We start from the raw sequence: 26,245 nt of genomic DNA, 5'->3' as shown, positions 1-26,245 counted from the left end.
CGCGAGGCGTATCGATTTGAGATGGACATCAATAACCAAAAGAACGAGAAGACGCCACAGAAGAGCGAAGCAGACTCTTTCTGGGCTACATACAGACATGCATACGAAGGAGTCGGCTTGGCGTTCAGGACGGGGCAACAGCATGGCGTTCTTGGAAGTACAGCGCGGAGGGGACGGCGTTTAATTTGTCGATTTGAGCGAGCGATGTTGGGGTTTATTTGGGCTTTCCCAAGGGGCTTTGTACTTGTAGATATGGACACGAACGAGATGCAGCGTATAAGCATGGAACGTGATTTGGTATTTTGTGTCATTTGTATTGGTAGGGCGAGATCGAACAGGCTGAGCGGAAGATGCTCTGCTGTGGTCACGCTGTCTTCGTTTGTAGAGTACAATGTGAAGTATACCCCGTAGCAAGTAAGAACTCCATCTATGCTCTTCACTCCTTCACTTTATCTCATCTCACCTCTTCTCCATCCCATCACAGCGCATCTCTCCTATCACTACACCATCTGCCAGTCCTTTACCAATTCATCCTAAACCGACCCTCCATCTCCGCATGGAAATCCATCCCCTCCCTCATAACATCCCCCTCAAACACATCCTCCCACCCCAACTCGCAATCCCTCCCACTCAAAATATCCGCATGCAACCCCGCAGTCCCATGACCTCCCAGCACACTAGGCCTCCACTCTCCCGCGCGCACAATGCTCAGCTCCATCTGGCGCTTGACGGGCTCGGCGATTCCGAACTGGCGGCGCAGGAGGGACATCTTGAGAGTTTCTTGCTGGTGGCGCCAGTTGGAGAGGCGGGACTCGAGGGGGTGGAGGGATTGGAGGGGGGAGGTTGTGGTGGCGGCAGTGGTTGAGGCTTTGGGTGCTGGGGCGAGGTGGTGGAGGTTCGAGCGGAGGGTGTCGTGGATGCCTGGGGCGGAGGGGGCGCCGAGGTTGGGAGTGGTGCTGGTGGGGTTGCTGGGTGCTGGGACTATGCGGAGAGACTGGGAGGGGGTGGTGTGTTAGTGAGGGTTTGTGGATGGGGTGGGTGATGAGGTGGGTGTTTACCATGATGAGTGCGTGATGGAGCTGTGAGCTCTGTTTGAGAGTGGTTTCGTGCGCTTGATGAGGTTGTGGGGTCGGCGACTACAAGGCTGTAGCTTCAGTCGGTATCGAAGATGTATTGTGTGGAAGTTGTTTGATGGGGATGGTGTTGATGCGTTGTGAGGTTGATGTTTCCAGCTGCATCATCATCGTGCCTGCCTGGCTCATGAAGCACGCGCCAGCGCGACAAGGTTAAGCGAAGCTCGGCCCGGCTAGCCGCGAGATTACTCAGCTTCATGTTCGCAGCAGGAGAACATGTCTTCGACAACACCATGATCGCGTCTTCCTCTCTATCACATTCGACCGGCAACTTCTCCGCTTCCATGCCGTACTCTTTGTCTTGTCCGATCTCGAACACCAGCAGCCATTTGCTGGAAAGCAATGGATCATGGCACCTCCGATCTGGTTCGCCTTGGTGAATGGGCACGATGCGGGCGTACTCTTCTCGTCCCGAACAATGGCCGTGAATGTGAGAAGACCACGAGAGAGGTATATACATTGAAGGTTCTGATCTGATGGGCACCATATGAGCAAAGAGCGGGCAAATGTGATAGGCTCAGCAAAAGGCGGTGTGCCTTGACAAGCTGAGCCGAGCTCCAACGCTGAGGAGGATGTGGTCGCGCTCAGTACCAGACTTCAAGGCATTATTTGTAACATCTGTACACCGGTGGACAGATGGGTAGAAAGTTCTCGATTCCAGCAATGGCTCAGACAACAACTTCATGTGCTCCAAGCACAGGCGGCCAACGGTCTGCTCCCACGAGCTCGTCCACTTCTCTCAGCGCAACGGCATTCCGCCATAACCACTGGGCCTGGATCCTCCACCATGACCAGTACGACTCGGCGGCAGGTAGCTTGGTCGACCTGCTCGGACGCCTGCGCTCAATCCAAATCCTCCGCTCGGACTGTCACCTTGTCCACCACGGCTGTAGCTTCCATTTAGTGCAGTCCCCTGCCGATGCGAGCCACCTCCAGCTTCACGGCCGAGTAGACTTGCATTGTACGAACCAAACGTGGGCTGAGGTAGATTCGCTGGCAGGCGTTGGCGATTGTTCGTTGGCACAGGTCCGCTGTCTGGTGCATGTCAGTTGTGCAACAGGAATGACATGGTAGCCAGTACTCACGAGAGCTGGTCATGCCCCTTCTGCTACCCAGTGGCACATATCCCTGGCTGCTGTAGCCAGTACCAGGCTGCAAAGTCATGCGTCTGCGCTCATCACTGCCACCACTTCCATTGCTGTTGCTGCGGCGTGGGAAACCCGATGGCGCTTGCTGCTGGTGCGAGCTGCGGTACTGTCCTCCAGGGTTCTGCGAAGCTCCTTGAATGACATTGTCCGCATCATGCTCAGCGGCGATCTCGACATTTCCGTTGATCTGCTGCGCCTTCAGAGCTCTGTACATCTTCTCGAAGTTTGCTGAGCGCTTTGACATCTCCTTGAAGTCTCGTTCGATTTTCTGATTATGCGACAGGACCCTCTCCTGCTCGGTGTGCATTGCTGTGGCATATTAGCCTTACCTTGGCCCATCGACGGCCACGCCATCGACTCACCATCCAGCTTAGCGCTCATGCGAGCAGCTTCGTCGTTCGCCTCACGAATGATGCTTTGCACGTGCGTGTCCAGACCAGCATAGCGATCTGACAGTGTCTTGGTGAGATACTCTTGGTAGGTGCTGACCAAACGTTAGTAGATCGGCCGGCAGAGGTACAACTGCCGTCACTGACATCTCTTGCGCCATCTGGTACGCCCAGAAGTTCAAGCCTCGGCCTGCACACTCCATGATGATCGTTGGACTAAGGCCGCTCAGGATGCTGGTCTTGTAGTCTTCAGTCGGAGCGAGGGAAGTGACGACTGCATCGTCTGGGTTGAGCAACCACGTCGCACAAGCAGGACATTTGCGCTGGCCATCCTTTGGTGCGCTGAGATCGAGGCGATCGGCGCAGTTTAGGCAGAAGACGTGGCTGGTGGTCGATGTCAGCCTCAATGGTATTTCGCGGGTGAAGTTGGCGATGCTTCACCTGCATGTCGTAACCACAGCACGATCGTCGACTTGTGCCCGGCAAGTCAGGTCATTGCAACGCAAGGTGGCGTCCATGACGCTCCCGAAGAACGTGTTCTGAGCAATTGGAGCGACGGATGTGCGGTGTGTTACGGGGAAATGTTGCGAAAGTTGAGGTTCGAAGTCGAGACAAAGTTGCTCATGTGAAAGGAGGAAGGCACGCAGCCCACTTGCCACGCGACGACCTTGACCTTGACTTCATCTCCTGAAGCGCGATGCAGACTGCAACGATGTAAGATTCGCAAACTACCAAGTCATCATACCAGGACACCCTCGAACGATAGACCGATGGCCGTGCGATGCTGGAGACAATGCAGCCGCATCTCCAGCACCTTCGGAGGAAATGCTTGTCGACACTAGCAAGCTCCCATCAGCACTGACAATACCGCAGATCGGAACATTGAAGGATACGAGCATATCGTAGAGGGCAATCTGCAACACTGGCCTCTTCTTCATGTCGCGCTGCGCCATCTCATGGTCCCTTTGCAAAGCTCCGACGATTCCGTAGAGAATCGTCGTGACTCGTACTTCTGCTGCTGACCTCTGTACAACGCGAGGTCCTGCATGGACCATCCATCAGCCAAGCACTGGTGACAATCGCCGCAGTGATATGCAGCTGTACCTGGAGCTGGCGTCTATTCGAGCGTCCATTTCGAAGGGACGCGGCTGCACGTCTTGAGCGAGATCGGTATGGCTCGAGAGAGCCCTTCAGCCTGCAGTGATACTTCTTGCTGCTCGAACGGTGCTTCCAGTCGGGCGGCTATCGTTCACAAGACCGAGATCAAGCAGACACTGAGAACATTGGCCGCTCAGTCTTCTGTGGGCAGAAATACCACAAGACTTCGAGGTGACAGTATATCAACCTTCGTCAAACCATGAAAACAGCACTCAAGCGTTCCCCCGCAACACTCTCTCCATTGTCCAGACGCTCGCTGACCCCAGACATCATCGCACGAGCCGGTCACCAACCCTGCCGTGTAACATCACACAAGGTGGTGCACGAGCGCCTCTGCTCCGCTTCCGTCCACCCGTCCATCTGCAGACAGCAAACAATAAGACAACGTGCCGCACGGCAGATTTTTGAGATTCTTTTATTGGTACAGCCAATGGGTGTATGCAGGTACAGCGCACCAGCGTTCTCGCCGCAGGTACTGCTGACGGATGTCTGTACGATGTCACGCCACCTGCTATACCTACTCGTGCTCCGCACTGCCGCACAAAGGCAGTTTGCGATTTGGTAGTGGCCTGCTGGACCGAGTGGCGCTGTTGTAAGCTTTGGTTTACTCCAACTCTGGTATGCACAGCAACAAGTCGAGCGTGTTGGTTGCAATTGCTTCGAAAACATCCAACTTCACGATACGCATCGCGTACGGCGGCCCTTTCCCGAGCACGTATGCTGCTCAGGCTCCAGCATATTCAGTGAGCAGAATGAGTGGCTTGGAGTCCACTACCACCATCGCCGCTTCGACGACTTCGGGGACAACGACTGTGCCATCGTCTAACCCTGCATCTCCCTTCATTGATGTCGATAGTGGTCCCGAAGCCATGGCTAGTCAGACTGGAGCGGCGAGTGCTTCGATCTCTCCATCACCAACATTCCCGGATCCTGCTCTGAATCCTGACCCGCCCGGGACAGGCCAGGCATCAGGCGCAAGCAGCGAATCCAGCAGCCCACCTCCAACTGTCTCGAGCACCCCGACTGCGGCAGTCTCTTCGAGCAATGCTACGACGAGCCTCACTCTGTCGTCCACCAGTACCAGGATCGTTCTGTTGCCCTCGACGAGCCATACTGGGATCACATCTAGTACAGAATCTGGTGTGGTCTCCACGGACGCATTTTCTAGCAGTGGCAACGCAACTGTTGCCTCCAGCGGCCATGCACTGAGGCCCAAGGTTGTGGCCGGTATCAGCGTAGCCACGGCCGCTGCTGGTGCGATCATAGCAGCATTCATCGCCCTCTTCTTGCTCCGGCGGCGTCGCAGAAACCGCGTCTCAGCACACGAGCCCTTGGACTCCTACCAAGACCACAGCGACACCTTCTCCGGCACAAGCGCCACCGCAGCCCTCGAAAAACACGACCCCACCACCACCACCTCCAACTCCATCGTCGACCTCCTCCCACCCGCCTCCGACTTCGAACTCCAAGAAGACTTCACCAACCTCAACGCCTCCATCCGCGCCTACGTCGAAACCTACTGCACCGCCTCTTCCGAACTAGCCCACCTCGCCCAAACCCACCGATCAACCACCCACAACCTCGACGGCCTCCCCGAACTCCTCTCCCCCACCTGCCCCCTCTCCGAGCGCCACATAGACCGCCTCCTCAAAAAACCCACCACCCGCCTCGCCGCAATCCGCTTCCTCATCGCCTGGAACATCCTCACCAACATCCACCCCTCCGCGCCCTTATCCAGTACCCTCCTCCCCCCGGAAATATCCCGCTGCATCGAAGCCCTCGAACCCATCCCGCTCGGCCCCGTCAGCGCTCGTCCGGCTTCCCCATTCCGCTGCCCTTGCCCCTCCTCCATGCGCATCGTGCAGGAAAGTGCCACCACCTCCTCCTCAGACTGGTTAATGTCCCTACACAAATGGCGACAAGTCATCGGCGCGGCCATGGCGGCGATATACTCCGACGGCGTGGAGCAGCAGCTCGATTTCCGGGACGCGAGGACGGGGAATATTAGCGAACTGACGGCGAGTTTGGATTGTGTGTTGCAGCCCTTTGTGGTCAAGGGGAAGGGGGCGGTGCGGGTGAAGGAGTTGGAGGGGGTGGTGATGAGGGGCGCGCAGGTTGGGTGGAAGTTGTTTGTGCAGGGGAGTACGTGGACGTTTGGGTGGGGAGGTGGTGGGAATGGGGGAGAGGAAGAGGAAGAGGGGGGTGGCAGGTTTGTGGTGTTTCCGAGTCTTGTGAAGGTGGGGGATGAGGAGGGGAAGAGGTTGGGGAAGCCGTTGGTTGTGGCGGAGATGGAGGTGGCGGAGGGGCTGTGAAAGTGGGTTAATGGGTGTGGTGGTTATGGGAAGGTATCATACAATGAATTGAACCATGCCCGCGCAGTAATGTATCGTGGTATCTCTCCTTCAAAGCACAAGCACCGTGCAATGCAATGCTCATTCCCGTCTGAACGCCGTCTGAACTCCGCACCTCCTCTTCATCACAAGAAGTAATCCTTGACAGGATCACTCCCAGCAGCAGCATTATGCTGATTCTGCTGCTCCAGTCTATGCGCCTCATTCTCCGGCGCCGCATCAAAGACATTCCACTTCCTCTCCCCGCCAGGTCCAACCTCCAGCACACTCGCCAAATTCCCACACCTGTAGCAGTAATTCGGCGCGCTCCAAACCGTCGACAAGCGATCGTCAAACATGACCATATACCCCTCATTGCAGAGCTGATGCGCTCGCAGGATGTGTGTCATGCTGTTCACCTCCAGGAACTTCTTCACCACCTGCGCACCGAAGGTATATCCCGCTCCTCTCGGACTGAGACTGAACTCATCCCTCTCCCCATCCGGATCGCTCCATACCAGATCTGCCATGGGCCCTTCGTGTGGGATTTCTCTGAAGCGGTCGATGATCTTGATCTGGTCGATGCTGTGGATGCTGGGTGATAGGCCGCCATGGACGCAGAAGATCTTATCGTCGATGACGCAGGAGAGGGACAGGTAATCGAACATGTCGGTGAAGTAATGCCATACTGCCGGGTTGCCGTATTTGCGCGAGCATTCGGTGTAGAAGCCGTAGGATTGGGTGACGCCGCGCGATTCGTGGTTGCCTCGGATGAGGTGGACGCGTTGCGGGTAGCGGAGTTTGAGGCAGACGAGGAGGGAGATTGTTTCGATGCTGAAGAGGCCGCGGTCGACGTAGTCCCCTGGGGTACACAATCAGCATGGTGTAGCGTATTGCCATGTTTGGTCGCGTGAGCGTACCGAGGAAGAGATAGTTGGTGTCGGGACAGTAGCCGCCAATCTTGAAGATCTCAATCATGTCGAAGAACTGTCCGTGTATGTCTCCCACTACCGTCACCGGCGAGAGGATGTGCACGACATTGCTCTCCTTCATCAGCAGCTCTTTCGTTTTGGCGCATATTGCTTCAATGACCGAGTCGGCGAGGAGTTCCTTGCGGTAGAGGCGGGCGATGCACTCGTCGAGGTCGACGCTGGCTGTATGATACCGTCAGTATGGGCGATGGTGATCCGCGCCGCAAGGCTGTGCGCTGTGCCTGGTGTGTGGATCGTACCAGGCAGACCAGGCATTGCTACGTGATGTCCTCGTCGGGAGCGTCAAGCTTTACGATGGACTGTCTTCGTAAGGCAAGACGGGCGCGTTCAGCTGTGCTCTCGGCATTCTCAAGACATGTGAAAGTGGTCTGGTCAGGAGTGCTGCTGCATGTGAAGCATGGAGGCGGAGAATGACTTGCGCTCCGACTCGATGTTGCCGCCGAGACTGAGCTTGCTGGAGTCTTGGAGATGCGGCGCCGGCGTCTGTGCGGAGAATCGCTGCGCCTGGCCCGAGCTCGCTGTTTACTGTTAGGACTACGACTAATTTCTTCCTTCCCAAACACCACAGCTCGTCTTTGTCCTTGCATCGTATCCTCTCACACCGCATTGAATTGCATTGCATTGCAGAAACCCACCGCTGCTGCACGACTGTCGTCCGGGTCTTTTCGCCATCAAGCACAATACGGTGATGTGCTGTCATCAAGCCTGATACGCATCCCTCTGCGAGCTTGGCTGGAACGGCAAGGCAACGCTTACCAGCAAACTGCTCCGGCATAACAACAACATCACCATCATACTCACCACGCACACTCTGAAGGGCAACACATTCTCAGCAGCATATCTCTTTGCAAGTCGTCAGAGCTCCAGCATCTCCCTTTTCGCCTTCTCGCGTCAAGCCCGTCTCTCTTACTGGCCTGTTGTTGACTCGTCGCCAAAATCATTCCTTTCACCACTTCTGATAGGCAGCGCTTTTGCATTGCGACCAGAAAGACACCTGCATCTCTCTTACCAGAATGTACGCTCAGCCGCAGCCTCACCTACCGCCACCAGCCGGATCCTACCACAGGTGCGTCCATCCTCGTGCACTGTCCGCCGTCTGGCGCTACAAAGCATGCAGTGGATGCCAACATTGAGCCCTTCAGTGCACTAACCTCATCACAGCGGACCTCCGCCAGCAAAGAAGCCCCCCGGGAATGGCCCAATCATCACCAGATATCCACCTCCTCCAGGTTACAGAGGTCCGGCCCAACCCCAGGCACCACCACTCGGGCACTTCGGGCAGCAACCAGGATATGGCTACCAACAACCCGCTCACCTAGGATATCACCAACAATATCAGCCTCGCTATCAAGCCATTCCGCCACATCAGCTGCCTCAAGGCAACTACTATCCACAACCACAGCACGCCTGTCCGACTCCTGTAGCCACACCCCAAAGCGCGCCTCCAGGATCTTGGCATCAGCCGCCGTCGACCAGGGGTCTGCATCGCCACAACTCTGCTCCTTCTTATGCTGCCCAGCCCGTACTGGATGGCAACGGTGACCCACTGCCACCTCCGGACATGGTATCGGACACAAGCAATGGACTCGAGGAGGACTTTGATGGCGAGTGCTACTTCGCGCGGCATCCGGAAGATATCGAGGAGCACCTGAGCCTTGGTATCATTGAGTGGAAGCCACCTTTACCTACCAAGCGTGCGTTGGCGTCCACGTACCAAGAAGCTGAGCTCGAAGCGCTCGCATCACGTCCGCTCCAAGCCAGTGATGACGAATCGGTCTCGGAGTTCTTCACAAAGTCCAGACGAGAAGAGTCCCTGCTCAGTGTCAGGCAGACGGATGTCTGGGAAGAGGTCAAAGATAGTCTGATCTTTCGCGAATTTGCCGCCGTCTGCTCGCGGATCACCAGTCTGTCGGAAATGCTTGATCAGTACAAGATTCGCTTTGACGAGAAGTGGGCCACTGGAGATCGCCGCAGTCCAACGCCTTCTCTAACCAGAGAGTCCACCCCAGCAAATGATGTCGACATGGATACATATAGTCGTCAGCCACTGGCATCAAGCAACAATACCATCCTCAACAACTTCGAGCAAGCGCTGCGTTCCCGAAGCCGAGAGCCATCCCAGCACCGCGAACGACATTCCCGAACCAACTCCGTCTGTTCAACAACATCGCATCATACCGGAAAGATAACACGGCCAATACCCTTACCTCCGATTCATGATCCAACACAAGAAGACATCCTCGCAGCACTGGGAGTCACGGGCTCTCCCAAGCTAGTCTACCAGACTCCTGGGCCAGCGTATGGACCAGCGCCAACGACCGCGAAGAGGCCGCACAGCCGTGCAGGATCTGTCCACAGCGCAAACGGAATGCTGCAGCCGCCTGTCCAGCCTCCATTGAAAATTCATGGTTACCATGAAGCAGATTACGATGCAGAACCAGATGATCAGGCGACACCACGGCCGAAGCTCAATCGCTTTGACAGCAGCAGGAAGCGCAGCTATGCGGACTCTATCGCTGGCGCGATCGAGGAATGCGATGAGGAGGACGATGAGACTACGCCCAAGCAGCGCAAGAAGCAGGCTCGTGTTGATGGACGTGGTGGCTAGCAGCAAGTTCGTGCCATTCACTGAGGTTTTGCAACGCACCTCGAATGCCACGATTGGTGTTGGCCAGTCTTTTATTTCCCTTTCCTTACCAAGCTACCTGTCGATGTACAGATAGAGCTGAACGTACGCCCTGATTTTAGAAGTCTCACGACAGGACCTGATGGACCAGCCTCATACACAGTCGTCTCGATTCTGATGTTATGTGCAGTGCTCGTCGAGTCCACCCCAAGTGTTGAAGTAGAAACAGAAGGCTCCAGCGACTTGTGACCATGCACGGAATCCGGCGTCTTTGGGGTTCGTCGGATCGGAGCGTCCCTCACTTCACTGCTGGGTTCCGATCTCTCTAATACCGACATTGTTAGAATCTCAGTCACAACGACTTTGCTGAGCTATCAAGCGTCCGAGCGAGCGAGCACGCATAGCAATCGCCTCCTCGAGATCCACGTCTGCAAGCACCGTCTTGCACGAATCTCGCCCGAACGCTACTGTATCAGGAAAGAAATTCTTTTCCCATCCTTTGTGCTTTGCTAGCGGTCTCGACGTCGTGTTGGATCCATCATCCGAGCAGAGGTGGAACGACGATGGATGTGATGGGAATGCTAGCTTGCATGGCACTTCATCGCCGGACCGCGACGGATAAGTATCGGAGGAGACGTGGATCGATGGCAGGGATGGGGTGCTCGTGCAGGTGGGTGTGTGGGTGTGTGTGTGTGTGTGTGTGTGTGTGGTGGGCCCTGTGTCGGACAACCACGCTAGCGATATACCCATGCTCGTCCCACGGTTGTCCCACGGTTGTCGGCGACAGGACGGCCTACGGGACTTTCTAGAGTTCGCTCGATGTGCGTGCTATGGCGCGATCATCCGTGGCTTCGGGCCGTGGCTTTTGGTCTGGCCTGGCCTGGTCCTTTGATCATCGGATGGAGGGTGTCGTCCTGCTCTGGCAAGGCAAGGCAATGCACCGAGCTTCTCGCGATTCGGTCGGGGTGTCCAGTTATCGGGGCGGTGGGATACCCTAACCCTAACCCCAACCCTAAGCGGTGCGATACTACGCCGGAGGACACTACGCTGGACACTACGCTGGAGTGCACACATACAGTCTGCTTCCACGTCCGATCGTTACCCACTCTCAACCCTGTAAAGTCCGGAAGCAGGCAGAGGACGACGAAAACACCGTGAAAGCACTTTAAACCGTGGCCAAGGGCAGTTTCATAGAATCCGGAAGCACTATCGATGCTGGTTATGCTTCTTTCTCGACTTTGCAAAAGGCCTGTCAGACCGGTGGGTAACGATCGGAGTTGAACAGAGACTGTAGCTTCGGAGGACCGTTGGTCTTGGACGAGACCCGTTGGATGATCACGGCAAACCCTCTCAATGCTGCTGGCATCAGGTAGGTCGTAGCAGCCCATCAGAATGCGACCATCTCCGATTTTCAAAGAGTAGTGGAGCCACTACGACTACATCTCGCCTTTGGCAGCAGAGCCTTTGCGATCAGCTCGTCTGTACGATAGTCAACAGCTCTGTCACGGCTTGACATTACACCGAGAGAATGGATAGTCTGCCAATTGTCCAGGATGAACAGGTTGATGTTGCGATCATTGGAGGCAAGTCGCCAGCTTGGTGCTGTGCCTCACATACTGACAGCATCACAAGCGGGCCTACGAGCCTACTTTCTGCTCTTCTACTGCGTCAGCTGGGAACCACAGTCTCAGTCATCGGTGAGTTGTTCAAGTCCCGTACCAGAATGTAGTCACCCGATCTGATCGTGAACCGACCAGATGCAAAGTCCGGTCCTCTAACTCTTGGACGTGCGGATGCCCTCAACGCCAGAACACAGCAGTATCTCCAAATTACTGGGCTCTTAGATGAGCTCCGCGAAAAGGGAATCGAATGCAACACCAGCTCGACCTTTGGTGATGGAGCCTTCAAGTCCCGCTAGAGTGAGTGGTGGGTAGGGCTGCAGCACTGCCTTCACAAGTGCTTCTTGATGATCGGCCAGCCCGACATCGAGCACGCGTTGCTAAAGCGTCTGCCCGCAGACACAGTACACTACGACGAGCGAGTAGTCTCGATCTCCGAGGGCCAGGAAAGCGTCACGATCACGACCGACCAACAGCGAACGATTTCTGCGAAGTATGCCATCGGAGCAGACGGAGCCAAGTCCATGGTTCGCAATGCGCTGGGGATCAGTTTCACGGGTACCAAGCCGGAGATGGTCTGGGCTGTCCTCGACACTTTCATTGACACTGACTTTCCCGTCTGCTCTGAGATCATTACATTCCAACTCAACGAGCAGTCGAGGGTGTCATGGATCCCGCGCGAACGTGGCATGGCGCGATTCTACGTTCTGCTGGAGGGAGAAGTGACGCAGGAGAAGGCAGAGGCTTCGATTCGAGAGCACATGAGGCCGCATTGGGTGGAATACAAGAGCACGGAGTGGTTCAGTACCTTTGAGAGTATATACTATACCTATATTAGATTCCCTACTCTAGTACTAATCTAACGACACTTCTAGTTAAGGAGCGGATCGCCTCGAGCTTTATTTCGAAAACGGGAACTAGACGTATCTTACTCGCTAGTAACGCCGCCTACGTCTACGCTATAAACGGCGGTCAAGGCCTTAATACCGGCATCGCTAATACATTTGCTCTAGCCTAGCGGTTGTCTATAACTCTTAACCTAAGGCAAAAGGGCACTACTACTCCTGCCTCCCTAATCTAAAGCTACGATATAGAACGTAGAACCGTGGCTTAATACGTTATTAACGTCGCTACACGACTTATACGTAAGACTGTACACACTACTAAAGAGTACGTCGGTACGATCGAGAAGAACGCCGGGTATATCACTAGTACGTGTTAGCCCTTTGTCTATTAAGCTAGGCTCAAAAGCTCACTTCTACGTAGGTATAGGCGTAGTATATGACATGACCGGCTCAAGCTTAATAGAGCCGTCTAGGTAGGGTATTTGGAAAGCTAGTCTACGATGCCCTAATATTGAACTACTAATACCCGAATCTTCGGACGCGATACGTCTATACTCAACTATCGCGTATAGGCAGTTCTCGATACTGTCTATTAGCGGATCACTAAAGCGAAGCTAGCCGGAATTCTCTATTCCGTTAGCTCGATATACAATTCTGTCTCCTGGCGAGGAAGAGAAGACGGCCTCTGGCTTGAGCTTTCCTTCGGAGGAAGTGGTTTCGGATGATCGGTATGTGGTCGTCTCGAGACCGGATATGTATCTGGGCTATGTGGGTACGGAGGAGGGAGCGATCTTGTACCTCTCAAAGCTAGTAGGCTGTACGTAGGCCTCCAAAGTCAACGTGCTAAAGCATAAGTCTACGATGCTTTTTGGTTGCTCGTTTCCATCGTCGGACTCTGCTGTGGAAGGGGGATCAAAGTTTTGCCGAGCGTCTTGTTCGGTCTCGAAGCCAACTCTTCTTCCTTCTCACGACCCATTATCACTCATCAACATGTCCCTCCCACATATGCCACCTCAACACAACCTTCAGACTTCATTTGTCTCGGTCACATAGTCCTGTGGCATTTGCCCTCTGTACTGTCCTTCGATGATGCATCGGGAATGACGTTCACTGACTCCGCCGGCTCTGAAACCACCTTTGCCGGATGTGGAAGGCTAACATGGGCGTGGCCGTCACTCTGCAGTCCGATTGAGGAAGGATCTGATAAGAGAACGAAGTCATCCACTAATCCACGAAGAGACAGTCGGTCGACAATCTGCGAGCCCTTGCTCGTAGCGTTGCCACATGGCGCCAACAGCCTAGCGGACCATCATTACGCCACGGCAAGGTTGACCCATAACCACACAGCAGCCAGGATTCATATTGTGTAAGCAGGCTAAGACGTCACCTTGGCCGACAGCCACTGCTTTGGCGAGAAGTTTACTTCCCAATGCAGGCTTAAGTGCCTCCACAAGGCTCAAAGGACATCAAGACCGATAACCCCCGGCAGCAGACTTCAATCTAATATGGATAATCTTCAGAATTGGAGGCATCGAGACTATCCGGACATCTCGCTTACTCAAACCTTCATGCCTCTTCTTCTTCCAGCGGAGACCTCCGACTGTACCCTCCACTACTGGATACTGACCTCTGAGCCCAGGAGGCGCCGGGAGATCATTTCCGTGTGGCAGGCAGCGGTCCCAGGACATGACCGCCAACCCACTTCTACTGAACGCTACAACATCCTTACACGGGTAAGGCGTAATTCCTAGGCAGTGTCCCCTATCCCTACTGCATCGATCGTGAGGGGAATCTTGCATGAGGAAGCATTCGCTATGACAGCAGCCAGACCTCTGGTCTATTCCTTAGCCGTCTGTAACCGTGACCATCGTCCTCACGGTCTTAGGGCTTGTTCTCGCGAGGCAAGGGTCTCCACTATCTCAAGCAATCGCTTCTGCCAACCAGACTACACGATACCGAAGAGCTACTGCAAGCATCGCTGCAGACCCCATGGTCGGCTACAAACCTTGAGGATGAGCCATCACTCGGGTGAGGACACATGCTCCTGATAGTGGTTCTGGGTTTGCAGTGGAAGAACCGAGAGTAGCATCTCGAGGAGTCTGCAACCGCCTCGGTACTGACTGCTACAACCATGTATAGTCCCCACCCTCGACCCTTGCTCAATCGAGAAGACAAGAAAAAGTAGTGATGGAGTCCACAGCCACGTGCATAGCATAGCCTCTTGCCATGGCCATGGTGCTGGCCACGTTGGCTGTACCGTCGTCCATCTTGGCCATAAGACCACCCCCAAACATAACACCTTAAGTGGAGCAATTTTGGTGTCAAAGTCATAATTCTAAGGCATATCAGGCAGGAAGCCTTCCGATTAGGCCAGCAAGTGGAGCAAAATGACGTTGGGCGACTTTGGCCATACCACGGCCATAGTGGCCATACGGTGGCTATGCAGGCTATACGCTGATCCATGGTGGACTTACATCACTAAGAAAAAGGCAGTGCCATACGGAGTGCTCAAATGGGCTACGGACCCGAGACACGAAAGTCGACGTGAGTCCGAGTTTTGTGCAGTGCTGCTGCGACGGTGTGAGACGTCACTGCACCTAACAGCGGCACAACTGAGGATTGGGCCACGGATGAAGTGTGTAAAGTGTTTGACGCCGGCTCTGAGCTACTGTTCTTCATTCAAGACCGTGGATACAAGTGACCTCGAATGCTGGTCTCAGTGTGGGCGACTTAAACGATAACTACCTTTTTCTACTCCGAACGACATGGCTCGGGCCACAGCAACCATGGGGGAAGACTACAACGACAGCTGCAGCTGTATGCCATTCAAGATGCTCAAAACACGCTTTCGGGCAAGGCTATCTAGCTTGAAGCAACGACGAGCATCCAGTATCGACAGAGCACCACCTACGACCTCCAGACTCACAGAGACAAAACGATCGACGGCATCTCAGACCAGTGACGACAGCTCTTCCACTGTTGTAGCTACTCCCAGTCAGGCGGAGAAGCTCAGCAACAATGATCTGGATCTGGCCCGACGCATTCTAGCCATCATTTGCCGCTACAAGCTGCCAACTCGGAAAGAACCGCTGCACGATGCGGAAAGCAGACACCTCGAACAGATATGTGGCCTCGTCTCCAGATCCGAGCCTATACAAATGTGCTTGCCAGCATTCCCGTTCAAGTCGCCCAACACCAGTACCAAAGTCCTTGGTCATCTGCCGGACAAAGCTGAAGAGTTCGGCTTGGCTCATCTCAATGGCCTGTGCGCTGCGATCGTTCACATCTACGAGCCCGGTGCCAGCCTCATGATCATTTCAGACGGCCTGGTCTACAACGGTGCGTACACGAGGCATCAAGGTAATATGGCGTGTAGTGCTGACACATGCCTCGCGTAGATCTCCTGGGCGTTCCTGACAAGAATGTCTGGGCCTATGGCCAAGCTCTCCGTGACATAGCCACCGAGCAAAATCTCAAGCACATCCACTTCTCGCGTCTCCGGGACCTGGCCAAGATCAATGTGCCAGACAAGCTAGACCAAATCACATATACCTCGAACGCCACGAACTTCCGACACGCGCTGCTTTCACAGTACAGTGACCCTGAGTTTGATGCCACGGTACGGATACACGAGGACGAGAACACCTGCCTTACTTACCGCGGCTACCTCAAATTCCTTGCAACGGACCTGCAGGACGTGTATCCAGTGGGAGCTGAGCGTTCCAAGTCGCAGTACAAGAAGGGGTTTGAATACATCGCCAAGCAAATGTTGTTTAGGGGAGATGTAAGTCAAGAATATAAGTTGTTGTCGGAAACGTGCTAATCCTATGCGACTTAGGCATTTGCTAGAGCTGTTCGCGAGACCTTTCCAGACCACGTCAGGTTATCAATTCACCAGACACAAGACACGGAATGCAAGATTTCCATCAGTCTTCTGCCCACCGGCACATCTTTTACAACTCCATGGCACTGCTGCATTGCATTCAATCTGGACGGCATGACCACCACAGGCCATCACGCAACATTCGACGCTGACGATCGCTATGAGCTCATACACAAGAACGGCCGCCCAAGCTTCTACCTCGAAAAATCTTTCCTTCTCTCGTGGGGTCAGGACCGCGGCGGCATTAGCTGTGATCCTCTCTATCCAGCGGGTCTCATGTTACGCCCGTCTATCGAGGACGTAGATGGTGCGAAAGTACGAGCTCTAGCACAGCAAAACTCTCCTGTCATCCTACGAGACTTCGCCAAGACTCGGGATCGCGAACTCTTCGTCCAGGCTTCACATCGTATGGGCACACCCACGGGCTGGAAGTTTGGTCTCGTTCTCGAAGTCAAAGACCAAGGCAACGACACTCGCGGCTTGAACAACGTCTTGTCGTCCGAATGGATGCCTTTCCATTACGATGGTCTCTTCAAGACAGAGAAGCGTGCTCTGCCCGATGGCTCAGAACAGCTTGTACCTACGCCACCCAAGTTTCAGCTCTTCACATCTGTGACGACTAGTCCCAAAGACACTGGCTTCACGCTATTCTCAACCTCCACGCTGCTGTCCAAGTATTTGCCGAAAGACCTACCATTGGAGAAACTGAAGACTTTGACGTGGAGCGTCAGTACATCTTCCTTCAACGCAATAGCTCTGCGTAATCTCCCACTGGTTGTGGATCACCCTGACACGGGAAAGCCATGCTTACGATTCCATGAGCCTTGGCCGCAGGAGAAGACCAGATTCGACGCTACGGATATCAACATCGAGAATGCCCGCGGTATCAGCGAAGACGGGACAGTGTGGACTAGTAAAGAAATCTGTGAGATTTTGACGGACCTGTTGCATGATCGCAGGGTCTGCTGTTATCATTCTTGGGAGAAAGGAGATTTGTTGGTGAGCGACAATATCCTTGCACACCACACAAGGAGTGACTTCAAGAGTGGTAGTGAGAGGGAATTGTGGAGGATACACTTTGAATAGACAGGACACTGGTATTCCAAGTGAGAAAGGACAGATAATCGGCGAGATAATGAGACGAATATAGAGGATATGTATCAACGCACGAGCTCGGTCGTTTGATGAGCCAAGAACCTCTAGAATGAGCATAGTGATGATGAGGGCGCTCGGGGATCGGGTGTTGTATGATGGGCAGGAGGAAGAGATAAGGGAGGAGAAGGGGCTGTGGTAGGCTCGGAAGTCCGGAGGGGGCCCCAGCCGAACACTCGGCACAGCCGGCAGGGGTGACGACTCGTGGACTTTGAGACTGTCGTCGTAACATTCACATGCTGGCGCTGTCGTCGACTTGTTACGTGTATTGCCGCATCTTGCTGACTGACATCGTCTCGTCTCACGCCTCTACCAAATCGCCTTCGCCAACAGTTCCCACTCCAAGCCCGACCGAACGCGCTGCACGCTGACCGGCACGGCTTCCACCTGATGTCCATCAACAGACGATCCTGATGCCCCCGGTGGTCGAAACATGGGAGCAGATATCCGATGTCGCGGCTTCTCTTGCAGGTGATCCTCTTCCCAGTCAATCTCTCCCGGGTAGATCGGTCTGCGGCTTCCACAGCACCACCACGTGTTCGAGAAGAAGAGGGCCGCTGTGGGCACAGCAAAAGCAATGGCGAAGAAAGCAGACAAGAATACTCCGACCCATGCGTACGCGAACCAGTCAGGGTTCAAACCGTTGTAGACAACCAGTGTGAAGATTGGGCCGACGCTCATGGTTGGAAAGCCTGGACAAGTACTCAGTCAGTGGTGTTCCTCCTCTTCCTTGGGAGTACTCACCATGCAGCATGAAGCCAAGTCCAGCGAGTGCTTCTGCCTGACGCTTCTGCGTAACCGCCCTGCTGGACACATCTCTCTTTTTCGTGATCCATCTCTTGATGAGGAATAGCCCCGAAGTCCCCAGCAAGAAGTCGCTAAGAAAGGCACCCCACGCCACGACCATTGCTGATTGAGAGAAGAAGTCGTGCATGATCACGGGCAGTGACATGCAAAACAGCCCCGAGTACAGCAGAAGAATGATGAGCCCGGGCTTTCGTGCTACCAGATCAGCCGGAAGCATAACCCGCGCTGCTATGAGCACTTCGATGGCTTCGTGTTCCAGAAAGAATAAAACCTTGATCCGATTGAGCTCAGTGTTAATCAAGAAGACGAAGGGCGCCAAGATCATGGATACGGCGAACACGATCGTGAGGAAGTGGATGTCGAGTACCCGTTTCGTGCAGAAGCCTCTGAGCAAGAATACGAAAGCCAGTGCTCCGGTGTGCTGAAATAGCGCTGAGGAGGCGAGGAACAGCGTAGGGTTGTACAGAGACAGCGTGGAGCTCAGCAATGCTGTGTTGTCGGTAGGCGGTAGCATGCTGGCTGATCCATACGCCTTCTGCAATGCTTGCTGTGCAGCACGCGTGTGGTTCGCCATAGCGGTGTACGCTGTTATTTGTCCGGCCAAAAGCAATGCCGTTCGTTACTGATGAGATGCAATCGCTGAACTGACTTTCTTTTCCGGCAGTGATGAGGGCTGGAGAGACGAACAGACGAGACTGATCAGATCATCACAAAAGCGCAACACAAGACCAGCATCTACAGATCAGTGACACGCCTCCGTCAACAGACTGCTGCTATCTTGGTGCACCAGGTATGCTTGGCATTGGCACCTGCCAGATAAGCATTTCAGTGATCATCCGGGTAAGCCAAGCTTGTCAATGTATCAGGACCTTGCTAAGTGTCTGTATGGAGACAAATATAGCATATGACTGCAGGTGCTGAGCTACGCCAAATCATGCAACAAGGCTTGCTTCTGCTGCCAAGCACGCCCACGTGCTGGAGCCTGGATCCGAGTAGCGCCTCTTTCATGCATGATGCGGGTACACCCTTTGGTCATCCCACGGGGTATGCCGTGTAGGGTCAACGACGTGACTTGTCTGGCTTTAAAGCGGTCTGCGACAGATCAGTCCATCAGTTGGGATTCCAGAGACAGCACTGTCCAGCATCAAAAGGCTCTGCAGAGTTCCGCGATATACGGGTAGAAGCGAAGGCCTACAGACGACCTAACAGCCGAGCATTGCCCCCTTTCGATCGGTCATTCGCCCACCGCTCTTTCCATTAGCTGGCAGAATGTGCGATGACCCCATGCAGTAGCCGAAGCGACGACTACCGTTCTCTTTGACGACCATAGACTTCTTTATTAACGAAGTGCTCCAGTCTACTCACGAAATATCCGCAAACCTCAGTTCGGACATCGTAGGGTCACACTGTTCCTGTCAAAGCCCGAACTTATACGTGTTCATGCTAGTCGATGAATATGGAACGGAGCAATCTGTACGAGCGCACATCATGCGCTCCAGCACCTGCCGAAAGATCTCTGGAGTCTGGCCATCACCAAGCACCGATGTGTAGCACATTGGATCTCGGCTTCAGGCCCTAGTGATCATTACCATCCCCGTGGCATGTCAGGGATAACCCAGGCACACTTGAGACATTTGTCAATGTGATGCTTGTGACATCAGATGTCAGCATCACTTAGTCGGATTTTGCTTTCTCGACCTCATCCGGAAACCGCAGTGTACTGTGTCAGTCAACGAACTGCTTACAACCGGCAATGCCATGTTCATCCAACGCCGGCAAGTCGTGCTAATGCTTCTTCCTTCCAACGATCTGGGTCGATTCAGACCTTAAGCTTGGGGAGTAGACGCTTCACTTCGAGTGTGATCGTCAGGTACTCCGCTGTTAGTACCTGGCGGACATAACGAAACAGTCATCCCTTTGCAATTTGCTCCCCAAAAGTTACTTTCAATTTTCAGCCTCAAAACAAGGGCTTAAGCTGCATAGCCTTTACACATTTGCCTGTGCAAGCTATGCAGCGACAGACTGGACTAGTTAGACTCTGTCGTTGTTAAGCAACGTTTAAAAGTTAGATGGGGCCTCCGCACAGACTTGGACCGACAAAAGGTGCAAAGGGATCACAGTTTACGGGTGACTGCCGAAGCCGAGCGCAAGGTTCTCATCATTCGGAAGCCGATCGTCGATCGACGCTACGATCAAGATTAGCAGCGATTACACTGGCAAGATACAAGCAACTTGGCACCTGTCAGCAGCCTTGCCCAGAGTCCATATAGGGTGCTCGTATCGTGCTACATTCTTCAAGCCTGCAACATCGGCCACGGTCATGTCGGATCCTCAGCATCTCGCACGCGTGTCGGAATATACGCCGCTCCGACAGCGAACATATCCTGGTCGGGAGAGGATTCACCCGCGCGCTTGCGAGATGCTGAGGATCCGACATGACCGTGGTCGATGTTATTGCTTCATACTGCCCACCGAGCACTTCCGCGGGATCACAAGAGGACGGCTGTTGGTGTTACGTATGCCTACTCCGACTATCGCAGCTCGGACTCGCGGCAGGTAGGCCAAGGAGCCGGAAGTCAAATAATGATGATACCTCGCGGCAGGATGCAGAGGGTATCGAGCGGCCAAAACAAGAACTGGCACTGTAGAGTAGTCTATAAGGACCGTGGCGCAGAGCCGGCCGAAGGCGGTCTTTCAGACAGCCTCCCGTCAATCAACAATGGAGCTAGAATCTCGACCTATTGATGTTAGCCACCACTGTGGTCTTCTCATACCAAGTATCAAGCCTCTGGAGATCAGCAACGAGGACACGCTATGTCGGGCATCTCTGGCAGGGCGGCATGCAAAGCTGTATGTTGCCGCAGATCTAAGCCCGGCGGAAGATGCGTTGAAGAAAGCAACGCTCGATGTGGCGTCCGTCATGAAGTGCTTCCCAGCCGTGACAAGCGAAGCAATCATACTGGCCATGGCTGCTTGGTACACCACGCTTTGTCACATTGACGACGCTGTCGAGAATTTGGAGTCTGAGGCTGCGCAGCTGGCATTGGCACATGCAATTTACATTCTGCGGAATGCATCGTGGTGCAATCCACCAATGCCAGGGGAGACGAATCATGAAGGAGACACTCAGGACATGTTCATGGCCCGCGTGCTGAGCGCCACGGTAGCGTACTGCTCACGCCTACAAGACCTACTTCCTTGCACTGTTCAATCTAAGCTTCGGGCGGCCTCAATCGACACATTAGATGCCCTGGCCTTGGAGCACAAGTGGCGCCACAGAAGCTCGATCAACGAGTCTGCATATCTATCGATCCGAACCAAGACCATTGGCGTGACTCCTTTCTTCCTTCTGGTCCGATACAACTTCGATCACGATTCCAGCTTCCTCACGCAGAACGTAGAGCTAGAGAGCCTGATGTCCGACGCTGAACTCGCCATTGGGCTTCAAAACGACCTGATCGGCCTGAGCCGCGACATCGAGAAGGGGGAGCGATTCAACTACATCCTGCGTCTCGAAAGCCCAAGTCTTGACGAGAGAGAAGCCAGAACGCTCAAAGCCGTCAACATACACAATAATGCCATTCGTAGCGCTACAGCTACCTGGGAGAACCTCAAAGCTGGATCAGGTGCCAGCGCCCAGGCTTGTGCCGACAGCCTCATGAAATTTGTCGAAAGACACTATCTATGGGCGTCAACCTCAAAGCGATACCAATGCCACCCGTCGGGGCACCGACAGTTACCCCAAAAGTCCAGGCTAAGCTTGCTCGTGATGCGAGCACTCCTGGCGAAGTCATCTATGCGTAAGAATTTGGGGCTCGATGTGCACTACCCCGACAATGGTCGGAGGAAGCGTAAAGCATCGCTACAAGAGTGGACGATACGGATGGAGCTGAAACAAGCCATGAAGTCAACGAAAGAGACGAGTCTTGCTTCCTGATTTGCCTCTGTTCACGTACAAGGATATGCATGTTTGGATAAAGCTTGTGCAGGTAATTCTCGGTTCCAAACCGAGTGGGATCACAAGGATGACATCTGCGCTTGTTTTCTAGAAGGTTAAACAGATTTGGAAAATGCAGAAGGAGAAGGGGGCCTTGATGTCCGTACAGATTACAGGTACCCGGATGTGGCTGGCAATTCTGACGGAATAGACGGTGGATGCTCAACCACAGTAGGGTCACTTGACCTGGGTGTGATCTTCACTGGAGTAACAGATATGCGAACTGTGTCCCGATCCAGCTCCGCCTGTGAAGGCGAGAGGGCTCGCACTGTAAATACGACCACTACGTACTGTGGCAACTTACAATGGTGTCCGTTGGGGTGATCTCTCAAGCCGCATGGCTTCATCCGCATAGCAGGCGCTCAAGCGGCTAACGAGACCGACGGAACGTCTCGTACACTACATCAAGTGCTCCAGAAGTCGCTGCGATCTACTTGCGAGGCGACAGCTTGGGAAACATGCCTTTCAAGTGCCGTCATCGGGTGGCAGACTTCACTCCCTCGCCCCGAACGGCCACCCGTGCAGCCTCAACGTCAGCGCCTCCGTCCCCTTGACCTCTCACTTCTGCCCCATCAACTCTTCCACATCCCAATGCGCAGCCACAGATCTCTCCCTCAAGAACGCCGCCTCCCCGGTACTCGCCCAGACCAGAAAATCAGCCGCCATCTCCGCCGTATCTACCATCCAGTTCCTCCGCATCTCCTGCACCACCATAGCGTCAAACTCAGGACTCGGAGACGTCATCGCACCTGTCACGATTCCAGGGTGTACGCTAATCACGTTGATCTCAGGCTGTTCCTGTGCTGAATGCTGTATCATCCAGTTTCCTGCGACTTTGGAGCTGGTGTAAGCACTGGCGCCGTTCCAGACGGGGACGGAAGGTGTGAAGGGGAGCAAGGCCGTGATGATGAGGATTGATGTCCCGTCTATTGGCGTGCTTGCGTCGTGATGAAGGCGTCCTTGACGTTTGTCTCGAAGGCGCTCCACCAGTCGTTCAGCGGCGCAGCCTCGATAGGTGATGGGCCAGGCATGAGGCCTGCACAGAGGATCTGGACGTCCCAGGACCCGACACTGTCTGCTATCTCGTTGAGGATCTTGGCGTCGGTGCTGTCGCAGACCCAGATTGAGGAGATAGTCGAGGCATTGGTGGCCGTGACCTGGCGTTGTGTCTCTCGCAGTGCTTCTTTCTTCCGACCTAGGAAAGCGATGTGGGCAGCGCCTCCTTTGACGAAGGAGGTTGCTGTGGTTCGACCGATGCCACCTGATGCTCCCGCGATTACAACAGTCCTGCCTGAGGCTCGTCCTGTGGGCGACAGTGCTGGGTAGGTATCGATGTGCCAAATCTTTATTGGGATAGGGAAAGGAAAGGATGGGTAGTCATATTGCTGTGTGAAGAGTCCAGCTCAGCTCCTGTTGATTCGAACAAGAGACTCCCCACTATAAGGCATTGCTTCAGCCATGTAGAGTATGTAGTGCTTTGTTCGTACCACAGCCCGCAGCCTAGTCAGGATGTCACCGTACTAGCTGACCACTAAAGCTATTAGCGTCCCAGCAGTACTGCCCGTGTTCCTGATGTATGAAAGCTGACTAACACCAGGGCAATATGGGAAGGAGGCCTCAGGCCTGCATGAAATCGTACCAGCTTCTGCTGCAGCCCAGTGAGCGTACTGGTATGGTTACCGGTAAATTTTGAGCCTCACCAACCAATAACCAACTGAATATTGGGCTCACCATTAGCATACCAGTGGTTACCTCCTTCCTAAATAGGAAGGTGGATGTAGTTTACAAGGTGTTGTTGCTATTGCTCGGTCCTGCCTATACCTCTTTATTCACCTCATTCTCTAACACCTCCTACTGTTACTGAATCGTCCGCTTATTAAGATTAGTATTATAGTCCGTAACTGTTGTCTCCTTACTATCTATATCTTCGCCTTTACCTAGAGGTCCGTACGAGTTACGGAGGCAACTATAGGCCTCTATAACGAGGTCTCTAAGCTGTGATCTTCGATAGTATATTATATCACGGCTAGCACTAAAGCTACGCTCTAGAGCATTGCTTATAAGCGGTAGTACTAGTATATCGAAGGCAAATCGTGCTAGCTTAGGCTCTATATCTTAGCGTACGTACTAGTATCTAAGCACGTCGTATAGGGCTATCTTCTAGTCCTTAATCTCCTTTAGTGACTTGCCGGCGTGTAGATTAGGCTTATAAGCTTATAATAGGTAGCGCTCGAATAAGTTAACCCTTAGTATTAGTATAAATAAGTCCGTGATCTTACGGCGCTTAAACTTCGATAGATTAGCTCGAAGATCGTCCTCGCTATCGGCCTTAATAACAGGCTATATTTGAGTCTCTATAGCTTACGATTACGATTATAACTACTTCTTCTTCCCTTTCCGCTTCTTTAGAGGTGTTAAGGTATCCGTAGAGATATTAATCTAGCTAGCGGGTTTATAGAACGTCTCCTAGATATCTATCGCCTATACTTTCGTACTCTTGATCTAAGACTACTAATCTTTCGTACCGGCGCTCTAGAGGTCTTTAAACTACGCGTGTTTCAACATAGGGTTTAGTATTACTATAGCGTAGTAGATAGATATATTGTCTACGGCTTAGAAGTACTTCTTAACCTTCTACTACGAGGCTTTATAGTATTTCGAGAGATAATTGAAGGAATCGTCTTTCTTGGTTTCCTACTTATACTCGGTATTATAGGCGTTAAGGGTGTTAAGTATAAAGTAGAGAGTCGGATACTAGTCGAAGAGGTGTTTCTACTCGCCCTAGGTATCTATAGTCGTAATCTCGAAGACCTATAGCGTATTATATAGCCTATCGAGTTAATACTAGTTACTAGTCGAGGGCGCATTGTTTTTAATAGTAGGATCATCCCTATTTTAGAAGTAGAAGGTATTAATACATTCCTTAATAGTAATAGTACGTCCGATTATATAATAGAAGCTAGTTTAGCGCGTAGAGTTATCTTAAACAAGCTATAGAATAATAAGTTAGTAAAAGAGGTAAATAGGTAGGTATTACGAGGCTATAGTGCAAGAGTGTAGGGGTATAGTATTAACAAAGTCGATAGCTAAAGAGAGAAGTAGGTTCTAAGGTCGAGGCCTATACTTAAGGGCCGAGGTGTTACGGGTCGGCTTCGGGCCGAGGGTCACGTGATCTGGGGTCACGTGCCCCTTTGCTAATCCTTTACTTACGGAGCGGCCGTGACACTACCCCCCTTAAAACACCTTCGTCTCGAAGCGTATATCCTTAAATCTTCCTTAGTATATATATAAAGGCTTCGTTATCCTCTATACCGTCCGTCTTATCGAGTAGCTCTATCTAGGCCGTTTTAATTATATCCTCTATCGTTATATCCCTCGTTATATCTATTAGCTTACCGTAAGCCTTTATATTGCTTATAGCCTCTAGAAGTAAGTACTAAAACCCCTTTAACATTACCTATAGTAATATTAGAAGGCGTATAGTTACTAATAGGAAGAGCTATAGCACCGGTACCGTTAAAGGGAGGTCGTACGACTATAGTTACCTAAGGTACTAGATCTATACTATATATATCTACTTTAGGTCTTATATCGCGTAACGTTTTATTCGGGATCTAACTAGGTAGCGGATAAAAGTTGACCGGTATAGACTTCGCTAGGTTATTATACTAGAAGTCTATAACTACCTTCGGTACATCTTTATATACTACGCTCGCGGGCTCCTAAGTAGACTTACTATCTAAATATCCCTGCTACTTCACTAGTATAGTAATGCCTCTGCCCTTCGGCTTTAAATCTAGAATACGCTTAATCTCCTACGTTTTAAACGTATTACCTATATTATCTATAACCTTAATTAGCGGGGGACGTATATCATCCTCGGGATCCGCCGGTCGTAGAAGGTTCGCGTAGAACGAGTTATATACTCGTATATAGGTCTCGCCGAGGTTGACTCTATATACGTTCTGTCCTAGTATAGCGGTAATAGTGACCGGTCCGTACTACTTTACGTCGAGCTTCTTAGATAGTCGTAATAACTTCTAGTCCTTAGTATTAATATAGACGCGGTCGCCTTCCTAGTATCTAGGCGGTACGGTACGGTATATGTTTATATTATTAGCTTATAGGGCTTGATTATAACGGAGGCACTCGTATAGGTGCTCGTA

The 26,245-nt window shown here is 53.0% G+C and overlaps 9 protein-coding genes across 9 annotated transcripts; 4 read left to right on the top strand and 5 right to left on the bottom strand.

Annotated features, from left to right (window-relative positions):
* Nucleotides 1-520: 520 nt before the first annotated feature.
* CLAFUR5_11655 (E3 ubiquitin-protein ligase CCNB1IP1) lies at nucleotides 521-3,188 on the bottom strand (the record flags this gene model as incomplete). The annotated part of the gene is made up of 6 exons (XM_047910803.1): nucleotides 521-994; nucleotides 1,969-2,168; nucleotides 2,219-2,590; nucleotides 2,644-2,765; nucleotides 2,818-3,054; nucleotides 3,112-3,188. 6 exons carry the CDS (start codon nucleotides 3,186-3,188, stop codon nucleotides 521-523), a joined length of 1,482 nt encoding a protein of 493 aa, XP_047765608.1.
* A 1,517-nt stretch (nucleotides 3,189-4,705) lies between these two features.
* CLAFUR5_11654 (uncharacterized protein) lies at nucleotides 4,706-5,104 on the bottom strand (the record flags this gene model as incomplete). The annotated part of the gene is made up of 1 exon (XM_047910802.1): nucleotides 4,706-5,104. One exon carries the CDS (start codon nucleotides 5,102-5,104, stop codon nucleotides 4,706-4,708), a length of 399 nt encoding a protein of 132 aa, XP_047765609.1.
* A 1,200-nt stretch (nucleotides 5,105-6,304) lies between these two features.
* On the bottom strand, nucleotides 6,305-7,405 carry CLAFUR5_11653 (Putative serine/threonine-protein phosphatase; the record flags this gene model as incomplete). The annotated part of the gene is made up of 3 exons (XM_047910801.1): nucleotides 6,305-7,020; nucleotides 7,079-7,312; nucleotides 7,390-7,405. The coding sequence occupies 3 exons, from the start codon at nucleotides 7,403-7,405 to the stop codon at nucleotides 6,305-6,307; spliced, it is 966 nt and encodes a 321-aa protein (XP_047765614.1).
* A 758-nt stretch (nucleotides 7,406-8,163) lies between these two features.
* On the top strand, nucleotides 8,164-9,758 carry CLAFUR5_11652 (uncharacterized protein; the record flags this gene model as incomplete). The annotated part of the gene is made up of 2 exons (XM_047910800.1): nucleotides 8,164-8,216; nucleotides 8,312-9,758. The coding sequence occupies 2 exons, from the start codon at nucleotides 8,164-8,166 to the stop codon at nucleotides 9,756-9,758; spliced, it is 1,500 nt and encodes a 499-aa protein (XP_047765615.1).
* A 1,984-nt stretch (nucleotides 9,759-11,742) lies between these two features.
* Nucleotides 11,743-12,413, top strand: CLAFUR5_11651 (3-hydroxybenzoate 4-monooxygenase; the record flags this gene model as incomplete). Its single annotated transcript, XM_047910799.1, has 2 exons — nucleotides 11,743-12,211; nucleotides 12,271-12,413. 2 exons carry the CDS (start codon nucleotides 11,743-11,745, stop codon nucleotides 12,411-12,413), a joined length of 612 nt encoding a protein of 203 aa, XP_047765612.1.
* Nucleotides 12,414-15,005: 2,592 nt separating this feature from the next.
* CLAFUR5_11650 (Isocyanide synthase xanB) lies at nucleotides 15,006-17,209 on the top strand (the record flags this gene model as incomplete). The annotated part of the gene is made up of 3 exons (XM_047910798.1): nucleotides 15,006-15,579; nucleotides 15,639-16,024; nucleotides 16,079-17,209. 3 exons carry the CDS (start codon nucleotides 15,006-15,008, stop codon nucleotides 17,207-17,209), a joined length of 2,091 nt encoding a protein of 696 aa, XP_047765613.1.
* A 375-nt stretch (nucleotides 17,210-17,584) lies between these two features.
* On the bottom strand, nucleotides 17,585-18,656 carry CLAFUR5_11649 (uncharacterized protein; the record flags this gene model as incomplete). The annotated part of the gene is made up of 2 exons (XM_047910797.1): nucleotides 17,585-17,967; nucleotides 18,020-18,656. 2 exons carry the CDS (start codon nucleotides 18,654-18,656, stop codon nucleotides 17,585-17,587), a joined length of 1,020 nt encoding a protein of 339 aa, XP_047765002.1.
* Nucleotides 18,657-20,801: 2,145 nt separating this feature from the next.
* On the top strand, nucleotides 20,802-22,019 carry CLAFUR5_11648 (uncharacterized protein; the record flags this gene model as incomplete). Its single annotated transcript, XM_047910796.1, has 1 exon — nucleotides 20,802-22,019. The coding sequence occupies one exon, from the start codon at nucleotides 20,802-20,804 to the stop codon at nucleotides 22,017-22,019; it is 1,218 nt and encodes a 405-aa protein (XP_047765001.1).
* A 986-nt stretch (nucleotides 22,020-23,005) lies between these two features.
* Nucleotides 23,006-23,539, bottom strand: CLAFUR5_11647 (Short chain dehydrogenase; the record flags this gene model as incomplete). Its single annotated transcript, XM_047910795.1, has 2 exons — nucleotides 23,006-23,464; nucleotides 23,504-23,539. 2 exons carry the CDS (start codon nucleotides 23,537-23,539, stop codon nucleotides 23,006-23,008), a joined length of 495 nt encoding a protein of 164 aa, XP_047765711.1.
* Between the last annotated feature and the right edge of the window lie 2,706 nt (nucleotides 23,540-26,245).

This window comes from Fulvia fulva, chromosome 8, assembly GCF_020509005.1.
Source record: "Fulvia fulva chromosome 8, complete sequence".
NCBI lineage: Eukaryota > Fungi > Ascomycota > Dothideomycetes > Mycosphaerellales > Mycosphaerellaceae > Fulvia > Fulvia fulva.
Note: the sequence above shows the minus strand (reverse complement) of the source record. Positions and strands in the feature narration are given on the sequence as shown.